Below are 23,457 nucleotides of genomic sequence, written 5' to 3' on the forward strand. Positions count from 1 at the left end.
GTAGGAAAAGGATCCGCCTCATAAGGCTATTGTAGGATTAAATGAGAAAATGCTTGTAAAGCACTAAAAAGAGTATGCGTTAGCTGTTATTATCAGAGTTTCAGGGAGGAAGCTGTCCTCCCCTGGGGCAAGGAGGTGGAGACAGCAGCCATTAAAATGAGAGCCCCAGTGGGGAGATGAGAACAGCCTTGCACTCCTGGCTGCTAACCCCATAACAGGTTTGGGATCTATTTTTAGTTTAAAAAAAAAAAAAAAGTGGTTTCCTCACAGCAGTGAGCAGGTCAGATGCAGAAAATAAGTTGCCGAGAAAGCCTCAAGTAAAATCCACTGGGCCTTAAGAGAAAGCGTGACTGGCCAAGATCAGCCACAGGCTGGCTCCAGAAAATTTGTCTGGGCCCCCTTACCCCCTGGGGGCGGCCTCTGGAATGAGGTGTACAGGAGTGAAAGGTCAGGCCCTGTGAGGGAGGAGTGGGGCCTCAATGGCTCCTCCCCCCTGCAAGGAAGCACAGGCCTTTCCCCTTCAGGGCTGTGGCTCCAGGACCACTTCCTCCTTCCTCACTCTGAAGGAGGGAGCAGGCCTGCTGAGCTCCTTGGAAAGACCAGAGCACCTTCCAGATGCCTTAGCCTGTCTGTGACCCCAGGTGGGAGTGCCCGAGGGTGCCAATTGGAGGCCTCCCTCCCTGTTTCAGGGGTAGCTGAGGACCACCCCAGAGACCTGCAGAATGGAGGGAGAGAGTAAGGAGAAGCTGGCATCTGTGTCCAATCTGGTGACTGTGTTTGAGAACAGCAGGTATGGAGTGGTGGGGGTGGGAAGGGTCACCAGGGCCAACTGGTAACCTCCCTCTAGCTCCTCTGCCTGGCCCGGGCCCCCATCTGCCCACCTCCAGGCCCTAGAGCATAGGCTCTCCCAGTCTCCAGGCTGAGGATCAGGGCTGGGGCCACCTTGGGCCCTCACAGTGAGCAGTTCCCTCTCTGCGCCCATCCTGAACACCTCCTAGGTGGTTCCTCCCAGCATAGAGGAGTGCGGTCAGGTCCCCGGAGCTGGGCAATGGTGAGCGTATATGCACCGATATGTTGTGGAGAGTCCAGACGTGTGTAGTTCTGAGTGAGTATGGGTGGACCAAACATAGTGTTTGGGTTGTGGGGCTCCACCCATTGCCTCTCCAGCAGAAACAATAGCTAATACTTCTCAAACACTTACTCATTGTAAGTAGGACAGCCGTATAGTTTGTCATTCAAATCTGCGCACAATTAAGACTGGAAGTGGACGCCGTTAAATATTTTTGGCAGAGGGGAGGGGACAATAGAAAAAGCTGAGATTGTATTGGGCAAATCTGGATGTATCATCAGCCTACCTTTGGGGCAGTATTCTAAGTGACTTGTCTGACTTATTTCATTTAATTATCTAACAGCCTCCTGAGGGCAGGTCTATTTCTATTCCCATCTTTTGATGAGACAATGGATGTACAGAGAGGCAGGGGGTCAGGGGAGCACCTGGGTGGCTCAGCAGTTGAGCATCTGCCTTTGGCTGAGGGTGTGATCTCAAGCCTGGGATCGAGTCTCACATCGGGCTCCCTGCAGGGAGCCTGCTTCTCCCTCTGTCTATGTCTCTATCTCTCTCTGTGTCTCTCCTGAATAAATAAATCTTTAAAAAGAGAGAGAGAGAGGCAGGGGGGCTCAAAATGCTTTAAATTCATGGGTAGAGGCTTCCATCTGAAGGGAAAAAACTAGGCGAGATGTGTGGAGGTCATTGGTGGCCCTGGCAGGGGCGGTGTGTGTGTGTGTATGCACGCGCGTGCGTGAGCGTGCCTGTGTGTAACGTTAATTTACTCTGCAGACATTTCTTAAACCTGGGGCTGTGTTAGGGACTGTTGTCGGTGGCATTGTCTGGAAATAGACTGTAAGGTAGAAATCTGTTTCAGTAGGTTTACTGGGGATAGTTTTGGGAACGACAGCTGTCAGGGTGAGGCTAGAAGTACTGGGAGAAGTTGAACTGTGTGAGCTTGAAACAGAGGCCTCAACCTGTCCCAAGGAGCTCTGGAGCTGAGCTGCCCCTCAGCTTGTTTTAATAGAAGCAAAGCAAGGGGTCTTTGTACCCCCACATGGACTAGTCATTGGATATGGGCTTGACCTGGGATGAGGCACCTGTCTTTCAACCAGGGCAACTCCCAGAGGGAGACCTTGTCAGTAGCTGTCAGCCACCATACTGCCAGCAGCTGGGGGAAGAGAGCCTCAGTCCTGAAGGGGGTGTGGGTGGCACAGCATAGCATCATACAGGAACCGTAGTGGACACAGGAGGTGAAAGAATGATCCCTGCTGGGAGGATTTGTTTTGGGCACTAAGCTCATGGAATTACTGTGATCTAGTCATAGGCAGTAGATTTCCTGAGAGGGGCCTGGATTCGGTGCTGAGGGCACTCAGAGCAGACAAAGACTTCAAGGTGAACATGGCATAGATGTGGACCTAGAAGGACTGTGCAGCTTGTTGTGCCGGTGACGTTACCCCACCTCTCCCAGGGTTCTTTGCCAAGCCCATTCTAGTTCAGCACCGAGGACAGCTCTCGGCACCACCTCCCAGGCCACCACCCGCCCCTGGGGTGTGGGGAGAGAGTACCACCCAACTCAACATGCCAGGCATGCCCAGTGGAGACCCTCAACCTGTGTGCTGTGCCCAGGCAACAGCGGGCAGGGGGAGGCAGCCCTCAGACCAGAATGGGGTCAGAGGAGATCTTGCCCGCAGGGTCAGAGTCTCCCCTTATCAGATGAGAGGCCCTGGGCCGGTGGCCTTGGCTTTGGCTTTCTTTTGCCATCTTCTAGAACCTTAGCTGATCTGAAACTGAGGGGTGAAAAGGAAACAGAAGCTGGCTTGGGGCACTTGGAGGGAAATGCAGAAGCTGAAACCAAATGTAGAACAGAAAGCTCGAGGCCCAGCTATTTCTGCGAGCTGAGGAACCAGGCCCTGGGGTGCCAGAGAGATGGAGGAGCCCATGAGGAGCCACTGAGGACTGGCTTCCAATCCTCTCTCTACCACCAACCACTGGTGTGACTTGGGGCGGACATGTTTCTCCTTGATTCAAATGGGAAGGGGCAGTGTAGGGCGAAGGCTCGAGAGCCTGCATGCCTGATGAATCCCACCTTTGCCACCCATAGCTGCATGTTACTTACGCTCACTGTACCTCAGTTTCCTTAGCTACAAAACCAGAGTAATGAAAACCTTTCTCAGAATTTTGGAGATTTTGTACCTGTCTGGTCCTCCATCAACCAGCCTGTCTTCTCATTGCAAGTCTTTCCATACCAAAGGGAATGGGCACAGCCTCAATCATGGGATATACTCAGTGAGGGTGTCCTCTTTTATCTAAAGAATTTAACTGGCCTGTAGACTCTGTAGGTAAGATAAACACTCACAAAGCTCCCTTTCAAAGACCTGTTCCTGGAGGAACAGCAAAACTGCTTCCAGACTGCCTTTCCCCTCTACTAGAGGTGTGGAGGGCACAGCTCCCATTGATAAGCCCCAGGTTTAGCAGCTCTGCTCTCCCTTTAGAGTGTTCCATGGCTCCCAACTTCTCTCCATATGTAAGTTACTAAGATTTTAGGGCCTTTCCTGCTGCAGAGACTAAAAACAGAGGTGAGGTAGACAGATGAGGGTGATCTGCTACCACTTAGAAAGCACTGTATGCAGAGGAGGGGTTCCTCATTGCATTTTAAAGAAGGAAGTATGTAGTTCCCCAGGAAACAAAACAATTCTACACTGACTCATATTGAAGACTAGAGTTCCCTCCAAGAAGATGTTGGGGAAGGAAGTGGATGTTTTACTTAGCAAATTTCTCCGGAGTGTCAGGCACTCGGGAACCACTCCATCACAACTGTGATTTGCATTAATCGCCTCTAAATCCCCACCAGGAAAGTGTTAGTCTTCTTTCTATTTTACAGCCAGGAAACTCTCAGGTCTGTTTTGTTTACCCCAGGATTCCAGGAGCAGCATCCAGTGTCAGCAAGCTGGAGATTGAACATCACCACCCTGGATGCAGGTCTCCCCCACCCGCAGAGCCATTGAAGGAGCCTAACCTTGGAGAGACCCTGAGGGGGTCTGAGCCCAGGATGGTCAGCAGGAGGTACCTGAGCTCCCTGAAGAACAAGCTGTCCAGTGGGGCCTGGAGAAAATCTTGCCAGCCTGGGACCGACCCTGGGCCAGGGACACAGGTGCCTGAGGGCTAGAGTAGAAGTGGGGAGCTGGGGGGACCACTTCACTAACCTCCTCTCAGCAAATTCTCTCCCAGCCAAAGCCAGCACTTCCCTAAGCGAGGGTCTTATGTCACCAGAGATCCATTGAAAGTAGATTCTCCTTTCTTGATGGCCTTTGATTAAATGCCTACAATGTACCTCACTGCTGGCATGATTTCACACACACACCCCCCGCCACTGTAGGATTCTTTCAGACAAGGACATGAAACTCAGACAGCTTAAAGAACTTGTCCAAGGTCACACCACTTATAATAGTCTCCATTTTGTGAACCTGGTGCCCTTCCCAGGTGTGGCCTCAGTTTACTCACTGAAGGAGGCAACAATCGCAACTAGAAATATAGGTTAGGGCTAATCCTGCCCTTAGACTGATCCTTGGACAGGTCACCTCCCTGGTCTGGGTGTCAATTGGCTTGTCTGTGGAGTTCAAGGGCTAGGCTGTGTGATACCATGTACCCCGGAGCCAGACTGCCAGGGATCATGCCCCAGCTCTTCTGCTTCCTAACTGTGTGACCTTGGGCAAAGCACTTTAACATCTTTGTGCCTGTTTCTTCATTTATAAAATAGGGATGGCGATCATAGTAGTAGGTTCTGGTTACCAGTTCCCATATAACAAATCACTCCAACATGTAGTGGCTGAATGCATTTTATTATTTCTCACAGTTCTGTGGGTTGACTGGAATGCTACTGGGGTGTTTTTCTATTGGTCTCACTTGGGGCTTGTCTTAATCAGCTCAGGGCTGCCATAATAAAAGACCATAGACCGTGTGACTTAACAAAAATATGTTTCCTTACAATTCTGGAAGTCTTAGATCAAGGTACCGGCAAGGTTGTTTTCTGGTGAAGCCTCTCGTCCTGGCTTATAGATGGCTATCTTCTCACTGTGTCCCCATGCACATACTCTCCTGGTTTCTGTCCCTCATCTTATAAGGACATCAGTTCTATTGGGTTAGGAGCTCACCCTTATGGCTTCATTTACCCATAATTATCTCCTCAAAGGTCTTATCTCCAAATACAGTCATATTGGGGGTTGAGGGCTTCAATGTATGGATTTGGGGAGGAGGGGGCACAATTCAGTCCATACTAGGGTCTCTCCAGAGGGTGGCTGAGGCTGGAATGCCCAAGGTAGCTCAATTCTCAAGCTTGGTGCCTGGGCAGGGACAGTAGAAGCTTGGTCCTGCTTGGATGCTGGCATGGCTGGACCCTCGGCTCTCTCTCTATGATGTCTTTGGACCTCTCCTCTCAATGTGTCCTCTCCATCAGAAAAGCCAGACCTCCAGATGTGGTGGTTCATGGCTCCCACGAGAGCATAAGCTTCCAAGAAGCTTCCTAGGCCCAGAACTGGCATACCCTTACTCCTGCCCCATTCTTTGTTCAAGCGATCCCACCACTAACCGGGATACATTGTACGAGGGCATGAGTGCCGGTTGGTGGGCATTCACTGGGACATCTTTGGAGACTGCACTGGGGGTCCCCATCAGAGGACACCAAAGCTGTCTCTCTCCTTCTCCTTCTCCCCCTCCACCCACCTGCAGGAGCCTGAGGAAAAGAGGATCGTCCAGGAGCTACTGGAGACAGAGAAGGCCTATGTGGCACGCCTTCATCTGCTAGACCAGGTCAGTGGCCAGAATACTGCCCCATGCTGCCCCGAGCCCCAGCACCCAGGTCTCCTCACCCCACCTTTGCTCTCCCTCTGTACACCTCACCAGCACTGAGAGTTAGGACCTGGGGTATGATTCTAGGAATTTAGTCCTTTATCTCCATTGGCTGGAGTTGGGGCAAAAATCAGGATTTAGTGCATTTATGCCACTTGGCCATTCCATCCCCAGTGCTTGGGCTGGCCTCACATGTAGCAGAGTGCACATGTCCTTCCCAGCTCCACACAGAATCCTCATCTGTCACCCTACCACCTGACATTCTCACTGTTATTACCCCTTCACACTTTAAAAAAAATATATTTTCTTTATTTATTTGAGAGAGAGACTAGAGAGTGAGCGAGAGAGAGAGATTGAGGGCATGAGCAGAGTGGGCAGCAAAGGGAGAAGCAGACTCCTCGTTGAGCAGGGAGCCTAATGCAGGGCTCAATCTCAGGACGCCGGGATTATGAATTGAACCGAAGGCAGATGTTTAACCAACTGAGCCATCCAAGCGCCACCTCCTTTCACACTCTCGTAATAAGCCCCAAGCAGGAATGTTAAATATTTGTAAATCTGGAGCATGATCTTTAGCTTGGTGAAGTCCAAGACCTTGAGTGACCCTAGATGGGCCCATTTCTGACACTCACCAGCTGCGAGCCCCTGGCCAAGTCCCTGAGTCTCTAAGGCTTCATTTGCCCATCTGTAAAGTGGCCAGAACACAGCTCTCTCTCTTCCTGAGCTTGTTTCAAGTATGATGGGAGACTGAAGAGGTGAAAGCATTCAGTAAACTGGGGAGGGGCCCCTAAGACCCCAGGCTGTGCTCCTGTCCCTCTAGGCTGCTGCTATGTGGCTGGGGGGCCCTCCTCTGCCACAGGCCTAGTGACCAGCAGTGGCGGTTGCAGGTGTTCTTTCAGGAGCTACTGAGGGAAGCCCGCAGCAGCAAGGCCTTCCCTGAGGATGTGGTCAGGCTCATCTTCTCCAACATCTCCTCCATCTACCAGTTCCACGCTCAGTTCTTCCTCCCGGAGCTGCAGCGGCGACTGGATGACTGGTGAGGGCACACCACAAGCCCCTGGGGTCCCCTGATTGCAGCCCGGGCCAGGTCAGGGTGTGACATCCCCAGGGCACTGGATTTGGCCTGTTAGGTTCCTGCCCTTGCCATTGGCCATGACTGTCTCTTCCTCTGGTGTCCGTCTGTCCTCACAGCAAGGGACTTAGACAATGAGTATGTGTGTGTCCTGGGAAAGGGATGGGTCAAGCCCCCACTAGACTGGGAAACTTAGGAGCCAGTGGAACCAGCTGGTGCTAACTGAGGGCTTCCTACATGCCCAGCCTTGGGCTTCAGACCTATTAACGCACTTAATCTTCAAAGGCGCCCCGTCTTTGTGATGATGCCATCACAGTGATGCAAGAAACAGTCTTCATTTTCAGAGATGACCACTGAAGCACGTGGTGATGGACTTACTTGCTTTATATATTTTGCCAAAGAAATGCCATGATGTCTGGGATGTCTTTAAAATTCTTCAGCAAAGAGGAATGTCCGTAATTGTTAAATCTGGTGATGGATAGAGAGGGTTCATTATTTTATTCTTTTCCCATCATGATTGCTTACAGTTCTTCACAATAAAATGTTGGTTTGTTTTTGTTATTATTTTTTATTTTTTAAAGATTTTTAAAATAATATTTTATTTATTTATTCATAAGAGACACAGAAAGAGGCAGAGACACAGGCAGAGGGAGAAGTAGGCTCCCTTCGGGGAGCCCGATGCAGGACTCAATCCCAGGACCCTCGGGGTCATGACCTGAGCCAAAGGCAGATGCTCAACACTGAACCACTCAGGCGTCCTCAAGATATATATATTTTTTAGATTTTATTTATTTATTTGAGAAAGAGAGTGTGTGAGCAGGAGGGAGGAAGAGAGAATCTGAAGCAGACTCCATGCTGAGCTGAGAGCTGGGTACAGGGCTCGATCCCACAGCCCTGGGCCGAAACCAAGAGTCAGACGCTTAACCAACTGCACCACCCAGACATCCCTGTTTTTTTTTTTTTTTTTTGAAAGATGATCCTATGCCTACCATCATTCCTATTTTTTCCCAATGGAAAAATGGAGATACAGGGAAGTTAGGTGACTTGTCCAAGAACACACAGCTAGAGTAAGTGGAACAGTTGGGAATCAAACTCAGGCAGGCCAGCTTCAGTGACTGTAGGGCCCCCCATCACTTTGCTGTAAACAGCGCACAGTATGACCCTGGATATGTTCTTACCCCTCCGAGGCTGTTTCTTCATTACTAAGATGGACCGATGATCACCCCCTGCAGAGTTGTGAGAATTAAATGGGATGAGACATGCAGCGTGTCTTGGGCAGGGCTTGGCTTGTGGTCCTCGCTACCACTACGGCAGAAGCCTCAAGTGGTTTGTGTTTTGGGCCCGACACTGCATTGGGTCTTCCGATGAAAGAGAATAGCATCTGCTGTCAGGGTTCACAGTCTAAGGGGGCTGGACCATACACATGTGCGTGGGGGTGACATGCCCCCATACCTGCACCCAGAAATGCAGCAGAAAGACAGTTTGGGGGGTGGTTCAGAGGCTCTGGCCTAACCTGACCTTGCCTGAAGTCAAGAGAGGAGGTCCTCAGGCTGAAGGCAGTACCTGGGTGGCCCTCTTGCAGGACAGCCACCCCCCGCATCGGCGACGTGATCCAGAAACTGGCCCCATTCCTGAAGATGTACAGTGAGTATGTCAAGAACTTTGAGCGAGCTGCTGAGCTGCTGGCCACCTGGACTGACAAGTCTGCACCCTTCCAGGAGGTGATCACCCGCATTCAGGTGAGGTTGGGTGGGGGGTGGGGCCGAGTCTCCACTGCCACCCCCAGTGTGTACTGGCTTGGTTTCCCTGAGGGATTTGGGGTACCTCCGGCTCAGCTGCTTGCACAGGCTCCAGCACCACCCTGCCCTGTCCCCTCCCCTGACCCTCTTGGCAGCCTGATCCGCCCTTCCCCACCCTCACCCCACACTCTTCCTCCTTCCATCCCTCCCCAAGAGCAGCGAGGCCTCCGGCAGCCTGACTCTGCAACACCACATGCTGGAACCCGTGCAGAGAATCCCACGCTACGAGCTGCTGCTCAAGGAGTATGTTCAGAAGCTGCCAGCCCAGGCCCCAGACCGGGCCGATGCTCAGAGTGAGGATACCCCCAAGGAACTCACGGGGCTAGGGAGGCCTGAGCCACTCCCGTTTACTTACTGAACACCTGCTAAAATGGTTGGAATAACTATGAGCTATCCGCAGTGATTGTTGGCACTTCACAGACATTATCTATACCATTGGCCATTTTTTACAGACACTCAGACCCAAAGAGATCAAGGATTTGGCCAATGTCACACGACCAGAAAGGGGCAGAGCTGGAATTTGAAGCTATGCCTCTATTATGCCAAAGTCCATGCTCTTTCCCCAGCACCCTCTGGGTCTGGCTTGGATGGGGGAGTCACAGAAGCCCAAGGCCTAAGTCCTGTCTTTCAGTGGCTTCCAGTCTCTCCACTCTGGGTGGGAAATGGCCCCCATCATCCGGTCATCTCATGTGCTGGGCCGGGCTACTCCCACCATCACTCAGAGCAGGCCCTAAGGCCACTTTGTTAAGCCTCAAGGACTTCCTGCCTCAGCCCCCAGCCCTCAGTCTTCAGGAGTTAATTCTGGCCCTGCGCCTCCCTTCAGAAGCGCTCGACATGATCTTCTCAGCCGCTCAGCACTCCAACGCGGCCATCAGTGAGATGGTGAGTAGCCGGCCCTCAGGGCGGAGCCGCAGGCATCCCCAGGGGTCCTGCACCCCCTCCCCGCAGCTCTCAGCCTCCCCCAGCCCAGCCAGGTCTCTATCCATTCATCCCCTGATCTCTCCCCATGCTACCTGGCCCCCTGCTGCCCTCTCCCTTCACATCCCATCCTCGTTCACACAAGGCAAACCTTCCAGAAGCAGGTGGGCCCTGCGTGGCCTTGGCTGAGGGCTCGCTCCCTGTCCCAGGAGCGGCTGCAGGACCTGTGGGAGGTGTACCAGCGCCTGGGCCTCGAGGGCGACATAGTGGACCCCTCCAACACCCTGCTCCGCGAAGGCCCTGTCCTCAAGATCTCCTTTCGCCGCAGCGACCCCATGGAACGCTACCTTTTCCTGGTACAGGGATGCTAAGCAGCCCGCCCTGAGGGAAGTTCATGGACCACTCTGGCCCAGGTCCTGCCTGCCTGGTGTCTACCTGCAACGAGAAACAGGGAAGAGCCTGCTTCTCTGTCCTTCTCTGCTTTGGTGCTGGGGTGACTTTAGACAAGTCACATGCTGCCTGTGGGCCTCAGGGATTTCCAACTGAGGGGTCTCTCAGATAGGCCCTAGGAAGCAACAGTTAGATTTGCACTAAAAAGGCCGGGGTAGGGGGTGGGGGTTAGGGAGGGAGTCACCTGGTCCTGCCTGGAGGTCGGGGGCAGGGAACTGTAACATCCCATAGGCCCCTGCAGCCCTGAACCCCCATGAGAAAGGCCTTGTAAGTTTGATGCCCACAGACCATGGCAACCCTTCAGTGACCATCCTCATTGGTTTGGAGGCTAGACAACCCCTTCCTCATCATACCTGTGACTCCTGTGAGCTGGCCCGGAGTGTGGCAAGAGAGGGAGATGCAGTGGTGCTCCACCCACTCCCACGGAAGCCCTGCTCCCCATCCTTCTTGCCCTGCTGCTGCACAACCACTCACCACACCCACTCACCAATTCATGTCTCCTACAGTTCAACAACATGCTGCTCTACTGTATACCCAAGGTCATCCAGGTGGGCGCCCAATTCCAGGTGAGGACCCGCATCGACGTGGCTGGAATGAAGGTGAGAGACTGCCCACACATGGTCAGGCTTCATCCCAAGGGTGGGATTGAGGATGAGGAATAGCAGGAGGGTCGATGCTGGGTTCTCAGTCCAGGAACCCAAATCTGGCAGGTCCTGGACCAATGTGGAGGTGGAAAAGTTTGAGGTTGGAGTTCTCCCATATGGGCCCCCATAGGCCTGGCCCACTCTTTGGGGCAATGCCCACCCCGGCTCGGCCTCTCTCTGCTTTCCCTATTAACTACACAGTGCTTTGACAACTTTAATATATACATAAAACCCCCGGGAGTCTTGTTAAAATGCAGGTCCTGATTCAGTAGGTCTGGGGTGGGGCCTGAGACTCTGCATTCCTCACCAGCTCAGGCAGGGGCGGGGAGGATGCTACTGTTGCATGTCCACAGGCCACACTTTAAGTTGTAAGGGTCTACACTGTCAGCTTAGCTGCTGGATCGTGTGTGTTCCCAGCCAGAGATGACCACAAATGAGCAGGAACAGCAGCCCATAATAGTGCCCACCGACTGCCTGGTGTCCGTGGGTTGGGCCCTACACCATCCCATCAGATTCTCACGGTACCCCTATAATGGAGGGGCTATTATTTTCCTTTTCATTTTTTGGGTTTTTTCTTTTTTAAAATAACACTTTTATTATTTAAAAATATAGATAATACATGTCCAAAATCAAATGTAAAAAATATATATGAGAAGTCTCCTCACTACTCTCTCCCCTAGTTCCCTTCCTGGAGACAGGCTTTGCTTCTTATGAAGGCTTCCAGAGGTAGTTTTTACAGACACAAGCTAATAATATATTTATTATTGCTTCCTTAAAAAAAGATTGTTTATTTGAGACAGAGAGAGATAGAGAACATGAGCAGGGAAGAAGGGTAGAGGGAGAAGCAGACTCTCCACTGAGCAAGGAGCCCGACTTGGGGCTCGATCCCAGGACCCTGGGATCATGACCCAAGTCAAAGGCAGGCACTTAACCAACTGAGCCACCCAGGTACCCCTATTTGTTACTGCTTCATTACTTATGTTTCACATAAACGGTGAAACAGTTTTCCATAGACACCGTTCCGCACTTAGCTTTTTCGGCTAAGCACTAACTCTGGTGATTGGTGCACATCAGTACATTAGGAGCTCCCTCACCCTTCTGCATAGCTACTGAGCATCTCCATGTGCAGAAGACACCATAAGTCATTTAGCCAACCCACTCCTGAGGGACATTTAGATCGTCCTCAGTGAATAACTCCAAATGAATAACTATGTACATGCCTGTGTGTAAGTGTATCTGTAGTTAATCCTATTTTAAAAAAATAAAGAAATAAACTGTGGCACATCTAGACAACGGGATATTATTATTTGGTGATAAAAAGAAATGAGCTATCAAACCATGGCAAGGCATGCAGGAAACTCCAATGCATTTTGCTAAGTGAAAGGAGCCAATTTGAAAAGGCTGCACACAGTGTGATTCCCGCTATCTGACATTCTGGAAAAGACAAATCTATGGAGGGAGGAAAAAAGATCAGTGGTTTCCAGGGGTTAGCAGGGAGGGAGGGATGGATAGGCAAAGCCTAGAGGATTTTAAGAACAGTAAAACTATTTCATGTGGTACTATAGTGATACATGTCATGATTCATTTGTTCAAACCCACGGCAAAGGGCAGCCCGGGTGGCTCAGCGGTTTAGCTCCTGCCTTCAGCCCAGGGCCTGATCCTGAAGACCCGGGATCAAGTCCCATGTCGAGCTCCCTGCGTGGAGCCTACTTCTCCCTCTGCCTGCGTCTCTGCCTCTCTCTCTCTGTGTCTCTCATGAATAAATAAATAAAATCTTAAAAAAAAAAACCCACGGCAAGTATATATGTATACATATATCATATCTTCTTTATCCATTCATCTGTCGATGGACGTCTGGGCTCTTGCCATAGTTTGGCTCTTGTGGACATTGCTGCTATAAACATTGGGGTGCAGATGCCCCTTTGGATCACTACATTTGTATCCTTTGGATAAACACCTAGTAGTGTAATTGCTGGATCATAGGGGAGCTCTATTTCTAACTTTGTGAGGAACCTTCATGGTGTTTTCCAGAGTGGCTATATTTGTATCTCCACCAACAGAGTAAGGGGGTCCCCCTAAAAGTCTTTTAAAAGGAAACCAAGGCCCAGAAAGGTTATAATTTGCTTGGTAGCGCACAGCAAATCCTGGTTTCAGCAATCAAACCGGGTATAGCAGAGTCCAGAGTCTCTATACCTAATCACCATACTGGACTGTGTCCTATTAAGGCTTCAACGCAGAGGAGCAAAGCTTATGCAGAATTGCAGGCTTAGTGGAGTAAGTCAGGGAGCCAGGAGCTTTCTTGACAATTCCTCTCTGGTCACTGAGCCCCAGTATGTCCTGAGGCCTGGGGCTGGGAGAAGCAGAGGTCAAGTCTAGATTATCTTGGTACCCTTCCATTTCCCCCATCCTGTATCCCTATCACCCCCTTCCAGCCCTCTCCCACGATCTGCCGCAGGAAGGAGGGGCAGGTGGGAGTTGAGCCAGGACCCCCCATCCACTGAAGAATCTCTGGGCCTCTGAGAGCCCTCAGCAGGAGGGCTTTAGGCTTGCTCCTGACTGACATTTGGGCCCAATCAAGGGCCTGGAAATGGGGTACAGCCTGAGAGTGATGAAGGCCAATGAGGGGACCTGGGTTCCTGTGGGGATTCCATCCCACTCCCCATGCCTGAGCTGACTGAGGTCTTTATGAATGCAGCCCCTCAACCTGGGGCAAGCAGCTTCCCTTCCTGAGTAGTTGGAATGTCCCAGAGGCCAGGGTGTGTGCAGGCTTGTATCTCTGGGAGTCTTGGTGAGAGAGATTGAGAAGGGCAGGTTTATGGAGAGTAACAGATAGAAGTGGAGACAAGTAGCCCTGTCTTAGGACTGGCAGAGACCCAAACATAGAAAAAGAGGCAGAGATTGACAGATAGAAAAGCAAAGAAATAGGCCAAGACAGAGTCATAAAGAGAAAATACATAGAGACAGGACCAAGAGCGTCAATACGTGCTGGGTTCCTGGCACCTGCCAGTCCCAGTAAGTGCATCTCCTGCACACTGTACCTGATGCTCCGGAGGCTGCACAGCACCTTCTCCCAAATGGCACAGGCCGGGCAGGTGCAGAGCTATCCACCTGCCCGCCATCTGCACAGGAACCATTTTCTGAGTCTGCAGTCTGAAGGCAGGTCTGGCCTTTGACCACCATGATGGTTCCTAATGGCCTATGATCCCCTGGCTTCCTCCTTTCTGGACAGCAGGGAGGCCTAGTTCTCAGCAGCTGACTCTCCCCCAAGGTCTGTGTTGATCCTAACACTGTGCCATCCTGCACAAGGCCAGCCTAGGAAGAAGGAAGGGATACCCAGAGCTTCCATGTACAACTGTGTAGGTTGGGCACTCCACAGGATGAGCACACCTCATCCACAGCAGACATCATGGATTGTTTATTTGCAATTCTCATTGTCCGGCAGATGGCAGTCAAGTGTCTTGTTCCAACAAAATCTGAATATTATGCCGGTTTGCCAACAGATGTCAGTAAAGTGTTTTGAAGAAAGGGTGTCTTTTTCTAATTAGCACAAAGGCACCTGAACCAGCCCAGACCTAGGGAGTGGTAGAGACTGGGTGCAGCAGATCCGGGAAATGTCCTTGAGAAGCTTTCATCCTCCCCCTCTGCAGAGGTGGTCCCCGCTGCTCTGGTCAGAAGCTCCCCTTTCTCTACTAAAAGCATCATATTTCTTTTTGTTTGTTTGTTTAAGATTTTATTTATTTACTCGACAGAGAGATAGAGCCAGAGAGCACCAACGGGGGAATGGCAGAGGGAGAGGGAGAGAAATAGGGTTCCTGCTGAGCAGGGAGCCCGATGCAGGGCTTGATCCCAGGACCCCCAGGATCATGACCTGAGCTGAAGGCAGATGCTTAATCGGCTGAGCCACCCAGGCGTCCTGCATCATATTTCTTTTTACCTCTGGAGCCCAAACCTTAGATTTCTCCTCTCTTTCCCTCTCCCTCACCAGTTAGTCATGGAGTCTTGCCAGATTCCCTGATATTGACCCCCAGGGAGAAAGCTTCTCTCTTCCCAAGTGCAGGCAGGCTCATTTCCCCTGGATCCAGCCCTTCTTCATCCCTTGCACACAGCCACTGGGATGGCTTTCCCAAACACCTCTTTCCACAAGAGCTTCTCTCCACTCGTAAACCTTCTAGAGCCTCAGATTCCAGTCCAAATCACATCAGGCCCCTTCCAGAGGGAACAGACTGATTTCAAAGGCCTGAAGGGCAGAGCAGGCCTAACGTGAAGAAGGATGTACCCAGAGTCAGTGTTCTCGGGGACACGGCAGGCTGCCCTGAAAGTGGGCAAACGCCTGGTCGCCACATGGCAGGGAGCAACGGAGAGGCTCAAGCGTCAGGTGGAACAACAAAGTTCCATCACACTCAGGCTCTTATCTATGCCTTAGTTTCCCTTTGCGACTCTACATACTGCCTGGGAGAGAGGTTTGTGCTTACGGGACTCTGGGGGCGGGGTGGAAATAGATATTCCTCGCCCTTCCCCTTGGAGCGCCAAAAACCTGATTCGAATCCTCAATCTCCCTTTAGATACTGTGTGAGCTCAGGCAGGTCTCTTGCCCTCTCTGAACCTCCATCTCCGCATCTCCTAAATGAGGGTAGTAACATCTCTCTCCCAAGATTACTCTGAAGATTTTCTTTATCTTTCTATTAGGGACAATTTAAAGCCAAGAAAGTAGTACAATGAACCCCTGTACACTCATCACCTGGCTTCAACAATCGTCGACTCAAAGCCAGTCTTTCCCCCAGCATTCCCCCTCCTAATCCTCTTTCCACTGGATTATTTAAGAGCAAATCTCGAGACCCATAATCATTTCACCTATAAATACTTCAGTATGTGTCTAAAAGAGATAAGAACTCTTTTTTTGCCATAAAAGGTGACAACAGTACCATTATCACATCTAGCAAATTAATACTAATTATTTAATAATATTAGGATCCTTTGGTTTTCCTTGACTTGTAAATGTCTTCTCACAGCTGATGTGTTTGAATCATTTGTGATGTGTTTCTTACATCCCTTCGCATCTGTTACACATCCCCTCCTCCTTTTTTTCATTTATTAATTAAAGAAATCATCTCATTCTCCAGTAGCGTTTCTCACAGTCTGGATTTTGCTGCTTGCACCCCTGTGGTGTCATACAACATGTCCCATGGTCCCCCATATTTCTCGTCAACTGGTAGTTAGCCTAGAGGCCTGACCAGATTCAGCTATGCAAGACGGTTGCTGGCTGTCGCTGCCCTCAGGTGGCGTGTCATGGCTAAACATTAGGATTGATTGGTGGGTTCAACAATTGTATAAGTTAAATAGGAACATATATTGGGGCACCTGGGTAGCTCTGTCGGTTAAGCATCACCTTCGACTCAGATCATGATCTCAGGGTCCTGGGATTGAGTCCCATAAGAGCTCCCTGCTCAGTGGGGAGCCTGCTTCTCCCTCTCTCCTTACCTGCTGCTCCCCCTGCTTGTGCGCGCTCTTTCTCTCTCTGTCAAATAACTAAAATCTTTAAAAAGTAAATAAATAAATGAGAACACGTATGGAGAGCTCTGAGCTCAGTGGCCAGTGCATAGTAAGCACTCTCTGACTGGCAGCCTTCTCAGTGGCCGTGGGGCTCTGCGACAAGAGGACAGAGAGAGAGATGGGAAATGGCATTGTCTGTTGACTCTCTGAATCCGGCAACCAATTTCTTCATTCACTGTATGGGATAGAGGGTCTTATTCTAGGCCTTAGGTCTGCTCCTGAAATAGCTGTGTGCCCCAAACCCAATTTATGACCCAATTTCCATTTTTTGGTGACTCCTTTGTCAGAACTGTCACTCCTACCTCACACTAACCCAACTTTGCTGCTGCTGAAATTCCAGGAGCTTCCATGTCCTGTTTGCTTAGAGTGCAGCCTGGTTGCAGGTGCATTTGCTCGGCTCCACAGGTTTAGGGAGGCCATGGAGAAAGTCCTGATCCCTGAATTGTTCCTTGAGCATGAGCCATCTCCATCCATCCGACAGTGCCTGGGGTCAGGATGTGACTGAACCAGTCGCCTCCCTCTCATCCTCAACCAGGTGCGGGAGCTGACGGATGCAGAGTTCCCCCACTCCTTCCTGGTGTCCGGGAAGCAGCGCACCCTGGAGCTGCAAGCCCGGTAGGCATGGAGCTGCCCAGCTTGGTGGGGAAAACCTGGGAAGGGCTGCTCTCCTCAACCTGTGTTCACTTTCCGAGCAGGTCCCAGGAAGAAATGATTTCCTGGATGCAGGTATCAGAACATTCCAGGGCCCCTGGGATTCTGAACCCAGCCTACCCACCCAGGCTGAGGGGCAGGGAGGGGTGCATGTGCATGTTCGTGCATGCATGCGTGTGTGTGTGTGTGTGTGTGTGTGTGTGTGTGTGTGTGTGTGAAAGAGAGAGGGAGAAAGTGTGTGCCCCGATGCTCCCTCTGCTTCCTCTGGAATCGCTCTGTGGTAGTTTGGAATCAGACCTGCGTTCAAATCTTGCTGCCTTTCACTGTCTAGCTGGGTGGCCTTGGGCAAGTCACTTAATGTCCCTGAGACTCAGTCTTCATCTCTGTAGTCTAGGGCTCACAGTCTCTCCTTCCTTTAGTCAGCTGGGATGGGCACCCAGTAGGCTTTCAGCAATGTCTGTTGACACAGTGTGGATGGATGGGCAGATGAGCCCTCCCTGTCACCCCCTAACCACTTCCCATGCCCCCTTAGGCCTGCCAAGCAGCCATTGACCAAATCGAGAAGCGGAATGAAACCTTCAAGGCTGCGGTCCAGGGCCCAGAGGGAGACACCCAGGAGCAGGAGGTAAATGAAACCTTTGCATCCTTCACTGGAGCCACCAGCCACACACGCTTATTCCCTCTCTTTGCTCCGCCCAGCCCAGCCTGGAGGGCAGGGGAGTGTCACCCACCAGGAGTGATTTCAAGGAGACCAGGGAAAGCCCATCCACCCCAACCTCAGAAACTCAGGGCCAAAGGTTCTCCCATTAGCAAAAATTTCCTTTGGGAGCCTTCATATGCGACCCTCCCTAGGAAGGGTTCCGCATCCATGTGGCTCGGGCTGTGGGGCGGTGCAGGTTCGGGCTGAAAGCGAGACTGAGGTGGAAGGTGGGTATGGCGGAGAGGGAGAGTATCTGGGACTTGATTTCCACTCTGAGCTCCAGCTCTGGCTTGCTGGGTATCTCTGCTGAGTCCCTTGACCTCTCTGGGCTCAGTTTCCTCACCTCGAAAAGGAGAGTGGGATCCCTGGGTGGCGCAGCGGTTTGGCGCCTGCCTTTGGCCCAGGGCTCGATCCTGGAGACCCGGGATCGAATCCCACGTCGGGCTCCCGGTGCATGGAGCCTGCTTCTCCCTCTGCCTGTGTCTCTGCCTCTCTCTCTCTCTCTCTCTCTCTGTGACTATCATAAATAAATAAAAATTAAAAAAAAAAGGAGAGTAATAGTAACTGACTTACCACATAGTCTTTGTCAGTCCAGTTGGCTTCATGTGGATGCCCCCGGGAAGCGCGGGACACATAACCCCTGCCGTGGGCAGGTGGGTGGGCAGAGGCCCAGGGCTCGGGGCCTGTGCGGAAGGAGGTCATGAGGTCATGAGGTGCCCACCTACTGCCCAACAGCTGCAGTCCGAGGAGCTGGGCCTCCGGGCGCCGCAGTGGGTCCGGGACAAGATGGTGACCATGTGCATGCGCTGCCGGGAGCCCTTCAACGCCCTGCGGCGCCGCCGCCACCACTGCCGAGCCTGCGGCTTCGTGAGTAGTCCCACCAGCACCCCGACGGCACGTGCTCCCTCCTCTGCCCCACCTTCCCGCCCCGGCCTCCCAGCCGACTCTGCCGGCTTCAACCCGTGCAACCCAGAGGCGCTGGGCACTAACTCCGCGCCAGCTACGTGAGTGGCCTTGTTCGGACCTGACGGTACCCACCTGGGATGCAGGGGCTTTTGTGACCCCTGTTCTGCACCTGGGGAAATGAGGCTTGCCAGGGGTTAGACCATGTGCTCAGGATGCTCCCCAAAGCTGGCCCTACTCCTTCATCTCTTCTTTTTCTTTTTCTTCTTTCTTTCTTTCTTTTTTTTAAGATTTAAAAAATTTATTCACGAGACACACAGAGAGAGAGGCAGAGACATAGGCAGAGGGAGAGGCAGGCTCCCTGGGGGGAACCCAATGTGGAACTCGATCCCATGACCCTGGGATCAAGATCTGAGCCAAAGGCAGACACTAAACCACTAAGCCACCCAGATGCCCCCCTTCATCTGTTCTTACCACCATTTCCTGAGAGCCCCAGACCCTGCACCAGGAGATGGTCTCCCATTCCAGGTGGGGCCTGCAAACCCCTCAGCCCCCCTCAGACCTTGCATCCACCACCCTACCAGCCCTACGCCCATCGTCCTGTCTTCCTGAATGACCTTGAGAGGCCACTCCTCTCCAAGGAAGTCCTCGGGCCTCCAGCACCTGCTCAGTTCTGTGGCTAGCTGTGCCTCAGTTTCCTTGCCTGTGCAATGGGGATTATAATACGTACCTCCAGGGCGGTAGTGAGCTCCTCCTTTCCTTCCTCAGCAGTTTAGGTGTGGCTCACTCAGAGGAGCACCCACTAGCTGATTGAGGAACCTGTCCACTCCTCTTATCAGCTCAGGCCTGGTTATCAGGGGCAAATCTTGCTTTGCTTCTGAAGCACCTGCTGCACTTGAGCTGTTCTCTGTTGACATGACAACCCCCTTCCGTTTACTCTGCAAACAGAGAAGCTCTTTCTGATCTCAGTCTTTAATGAGCTCCATGGGGCTAGAGACAACCAGCCGGGCAGGTTGGGGCCAGTCAGGGAGGTGTCCCCAAAATGTATCACATGGCAGTTGGGACACAGAGTAAATTTCAAGGACTGGGGACACACCTGTGTTTCGATGTGAGCGACAAGTTCTATCAGAGCCAAAGAGAAAGGATCTGGGGATTCGCTACTATTCTTGGTGATTCACATCTGTAAATAAGGGTTGAGTCGACTGACGTTTGCCAACTGGGTAACTGGTTCCTAAAGAACTTGTTTAAAAGAGTTTAAAAATATGAAGACGCACCCAGAATAACAACTCCCATGGACTTGCCTTCAAGGTACAGGGAAGAAATATAATATTCTGACAACTAAATGAAATGTACGATCCTTGATGGGATTGTGGATGGGGAAAAAACAAAACCAGCTGCAGAGGCCATTACTGGGAACTTTGGGGATAATCTGATCATGAGTCACCTATAGACAGAAATCTTGTATCGATGTTAAATTTCCCAAATATGATCATGACATAATGAATAGGCAGGAAAATGCCCCTGTTCTTAGGAGACACAGGCTGAGGGTGTGGTCATGATGACTGTCATTTATACTCAAATGATTCAGAAAAAAATACACACACATATATAGAGAGAGAGAGATGAAGCAAATGTGGCAAAAATGTTAACAATCAGTGAGTTTGGTGGGGGCAGTATCATTGCCTTACTCTTACAACTTGTCCATGGGTTTGAAATTTTTCAAAATAAAAAACTGGTGGGGCACCTGGGTGGCTCAGTGGCTGAGCATCTACCTTTGGCTCAGGGCATGATCCCGGGGGCCTGGGATCAAGTCCCACGTTGGGCTTTCTGCAGGGAGTCTGCTTTTCCCTCTGCCTATGTCTCTGCCTCTCTCTGTGTATCTCTCATGAATAAACAAACCAAATATTTAAAACAACAACAACAACTGGTAGAGGAGAAAATAAGTACACACCAACAATACAAAAAGTCTAAATCTCAATAAAGTAAAATGTTCCCAAGGTAGTTGAAGCCCTCTTTTGGGGCTCTATGAGATACTCTGAGCCCAATTTCAGGGTTTCTCATGCCTGTGCATACCTTTGTATTCTGTGAGTCATCCTTTCAGTGGTTTGAATGCCCAGTTTCTGTCTCCCCACCTGCCAGACGGGAATCCTGGTGAGGGTGAGGAGGCCAGCCCTTCCCCTGTGGGTCCCTGCCAGGCCACCGTGCTGTGCTGGGCACCCAGATGAGCCCCTGATCTCTGTGTCATGCTCTCCATTTCCAGTTCCACATCCGGGGCTCACTGTGACACCCCGTTCTCCCGGGAAGTGACATCCTGCAGCACCCATGCTTGTCTCTGAGTCTTGTCAGAGTCTCCTGGCCTCCCCAGCACGATCCATGTCGGCCTGCCTCAGGGCTTTCTCCATGCTGGGCTGGGGATGGGCCCCATTCCACCGAGTACACATGACAGGTCTTCCCGGCAAAAACGACCAGCCCAACACTTTTTATTAGAACACGCTTGACTCTAGGATTGCGCAGATTGCAAGATTTGCCTGAATCTTAAAGCAAAACCTGGGACTTTAAATACCTGCCCTGTTTGTGGAGGGACAGCTGCTGCCGGTGAGCCAAGTGGCCCTGGGCAGGTCACTGCCCGCCTGCTGTTGGGTGAGGATGAAAGCCCCGGCGGGGTGGCTGGGACAATCAGATGAGATGGCAGAGGGGAGAGAGAGCTTGGAGAAGTGGATTAGATGCAGGGCTGTGTGCATGGAAGCCCCTGGAATTAACAGCCGTCCTTGCAAAAGGGGATCAAGAGGCACCTGCAGGGGGGGCCAGCTCTTGAGCCTCCACCTGGCGGAGCTCAGAGCCTGGGCTCTCCCGCTGTGCCTCTGCCAGCACAGGGGACCACCTGCCTCTGCCTCCATTCCTCTGCCGAAGCTTGCTCTGTCTTCTTCCTGTCCCTGGGTGCTTTCACGCCCCACCTCCTGCCCATCCTCCCCCAGGTGGTGTGTGCCAAGTGCTCCGACTACCGGGCTGAGCTCAAATACGATGACAACCGGCCCAACCGGGTCTGCTTCCACTGCTACACGTTCCTCACCGGAAACGTGCTCCCGGAGGACAGGGAGGACAGGAGGCGGGGCATTCTGGAGGTGAGGGCCAGGGGCCACCACTCAGCAAATGCGTGCGGCGCCCTTCGCGAGCTGGCCCTGTCCTGGGTGCTGAAGAACAGGCCCGCGGGGGTCACACTTCCCATCCTTCTCTCTGCGCACCTCCCCGGGAGGGGAGAAGCCCCCACCCCCACCCCCACGCATCCCAGCCGAACGTGGCTCCCACGTCGCAAGGTGGTTCCCTTCATGGACCTCTGACCACATCCCCATCTCCCCCATTCCCTGCCTGCCCTGCCCCGGAGGCCACACAGCTCGCTCCCTTCTCAGGCCCCCGTTCTGTTCCTGGGGCCCACCCAGCACCTGCCCCAAGCTCAGGCTGGCTGGGGCTTGACCATGGCTCTGCCACCGGTCAGCTGCGTGACCCCAGGTCCCTGATGGGACCCCTCCGAGACTCAGGGACAATTAGCTCCTCCTTGTGGGGTTGCCACAAGGATTAGAAATAGTGATTGTCAAGCCCCCAGTCCAGTAGTGTCTGAAGCACACTGGGTGCTGTGTTACCCGACAGTCTCTCTCTCTCTCTCTCTCTCTCTCTCTCTCTCTCTCTCTCTGGTTTTTAGAAAGGGTCCATGACAGGGTCTGAGCAGAGCCTGATGTGCAGCTTCCTTCAGCTGGTTGGGGACAAATGGGGCAAGAGCAGCCCCCGGGGCTGGTGTGTGATCCCCCGGGACGACCCCCTGGTCCTCTATGTCTACGCTGCCCCTCAGGTAATGCCATCACCTGCCTCCCAGACCCTGGCCCTCTCGCAATATGTGTGTGTATGGGGGTGAGTAGTATTGGCTCCAAATGCCAGAGAAGGAAACTGAGACCCAGGGAGTCCGTGGTTCCCTCCAAGGCAGAGGGTTAGTGGCTTGCAGAGCTGGGCCCGGACTCCAGGTCACAACAGCTGTACCCAGCAGGCAACCAGTCCTCCCCTTCCTTGGTGCTCTCTTACCAGTCCACCCTGCTTCGTGGGTGTTTGGGGGAGTGAGAAGTGGGTATATGGCTTTTACTTCAAATTGGCTGTCCGAGGTGGTGGCGCTGAACAGAAAGACAGTGGCCCATGGCTTTCCTTTTATCCTTTTCTTTTTCCTCCCCCCCAGGACATGCGGGCTCACACCTCCATCCCCCTGCTGGGCTACCAGGTGACTGCTGGGACCCAGGCAGATCCCCGGGTCTTCCAGCTGCAACAGTCAGGGCAGCTTTACACCTTCAAGGCTGAAACTGAGGAGCTGAGGGACCGCTGGGTGAAGGCCATGGAGCGGGCGGCCAGTGGCTGGAGCCCCAGGGGGCCCAAGGATGGAGACCTGTCTGACTGACCCACAGCCGGCCACTCTCCCCTTAAGAGCCAGGCTCCTGGCACGGGCTGACCTGCAGCCTCTGTGATCCACCACGCCAGCCTGAGCTCTCAGATAACCAATTTCCAGGGGCACCTGGATGACTCAATCTGTAGAGCATGCGACTTTTGATCCCAGAGTTATAAGTTTGAGCCCCATGTTGAGTGTAGAGATTACTTAAAAAAATAAACTAAAACAAACAACCAATTTCTAGTCATTGGCACCCAGACTGTGTGTCTTGATCTAGGATTCAGAAAGTGCGTGTTTGTTCCTTTGGGGACGGGTGACCAAGCATCTCTGTTTGCCCAGGGCTGAGGGGGTTCCTGGGACTTAGGACTTATAGTACTAACATCTGGAATGTCCCAGATAACCCAGGACTGTTGGTCACCAGTATGGTTCTCTGCCTGGGCTGTACATTAGCATCACC

General features: G+C 52.2%; 1 protein-coding gene and 1 long non-coding RNA gene across 3 annotated transcripts; one reads left to right on the plus strand and one right to left on the minus strand.

The window, feature by feature from the left end:
- The first annotated feature begins 510 nt into the window (after nucleotides 1-510).
- Nucleotides 511-23,253, plus strand: FGD2 (FYVE, RhoGEF and PH domain containing 2). 2 transcript variants are annotated; one of them, XM_025418609.3, is made up of 16 exons: nucleotides 511-790; nucleotides 3,965-4,199; nucleotides 5,774-5,854; nucleotides 6,778-6,926; nucleotides 8,545-8,701; nucleotides 8,921-9,004; nucleotides 9,533-9,643; nucleotides 9,889-10,035; nucleotides 10,636-10,728; nucleotides 16,859-16,938; nucleotides 17,019-17,049; nucleotides 17,507-17,599; nucleotides 18,410-18,541; nucleotides 21,553-21,699; nucleotides 22,275-22,421; nucleotides 22,797-23,253. In XM_025418609.3, exons 1-16 carry the CDS (start codon nucleotides 723-725, stop codon nucleotides 23,010-23,012), a joined length of 1,971 nt encoding a protein of 656 aa, XP_025274394.1. In that variant the 5' UTR covers nucleotides 511-722; the 3' UTR covers nucleotides 23,013-23,253. The 2 variants fall into 2 exon arrangements, with proteins under 2 accessions (XP_025274394.1, XP_025274393.1); XM_025418608.3 differs by having other exon boundaries at nucleotides 513-790; nucleotides 8,916-9,054; nucleotides 9,585-9,643.
- On the minus strand, nucleotides 6,878-19,602 carry LOC118350474 (uncharacterized). The gene is made up of 3 exons (XR_004804337.2): nucleotides 18,713-19,602; nucleotides 18,248-18,357; nucleotides 6,878-7,430 (listed from the first exon to the last, which is right to left on the minus strand). It is a non-coding gene; the product is annotated as an uncharacterized LOC118350474 (long non-coding RNA).
- Nucleotides 23,254-23,457: the final 204 nt, after the last annotated feature.

The sequence above is a fragment of the Canis lupus genome, chromosome 12, assembly GCF_003254725.2.
Source record: "Canis lupus dingo isolate Sandy chromosome 12, ASM325472v2, whole genome shotgun sequence".
NCBI classification, from domain to species: Eukaryota; Metazoa; Chordata; class Mammalia; order Carnivora; family Canidae; genus Canis; species Canis lupus.

Bases quoted from the DNA above. Each gene is read 5' to 3' on its own strand.
- FGD2 (XM_025418608.3), top strand. From the start codon at position 723: ATGGAGGGAGAGAGTAAGGAGAAGCTGGCATCTGTGTCCAATCTGGTG. The intron at 6,927-8,544 runs GTGAGGGCACAC...GCCCTCTTGCAG, and splicing joins CAGCGGCGACTGGATGACTG to GACAGCCACCCCCCGCATCG. The intron at 18,542-21,552 runs GTGAGTAGTCCC...ATCCTCCCCCAG, and splicing joins ACTGCCGAGCCTGCGGCTTC to GTGGTGTGTGCCAAGTGCTC.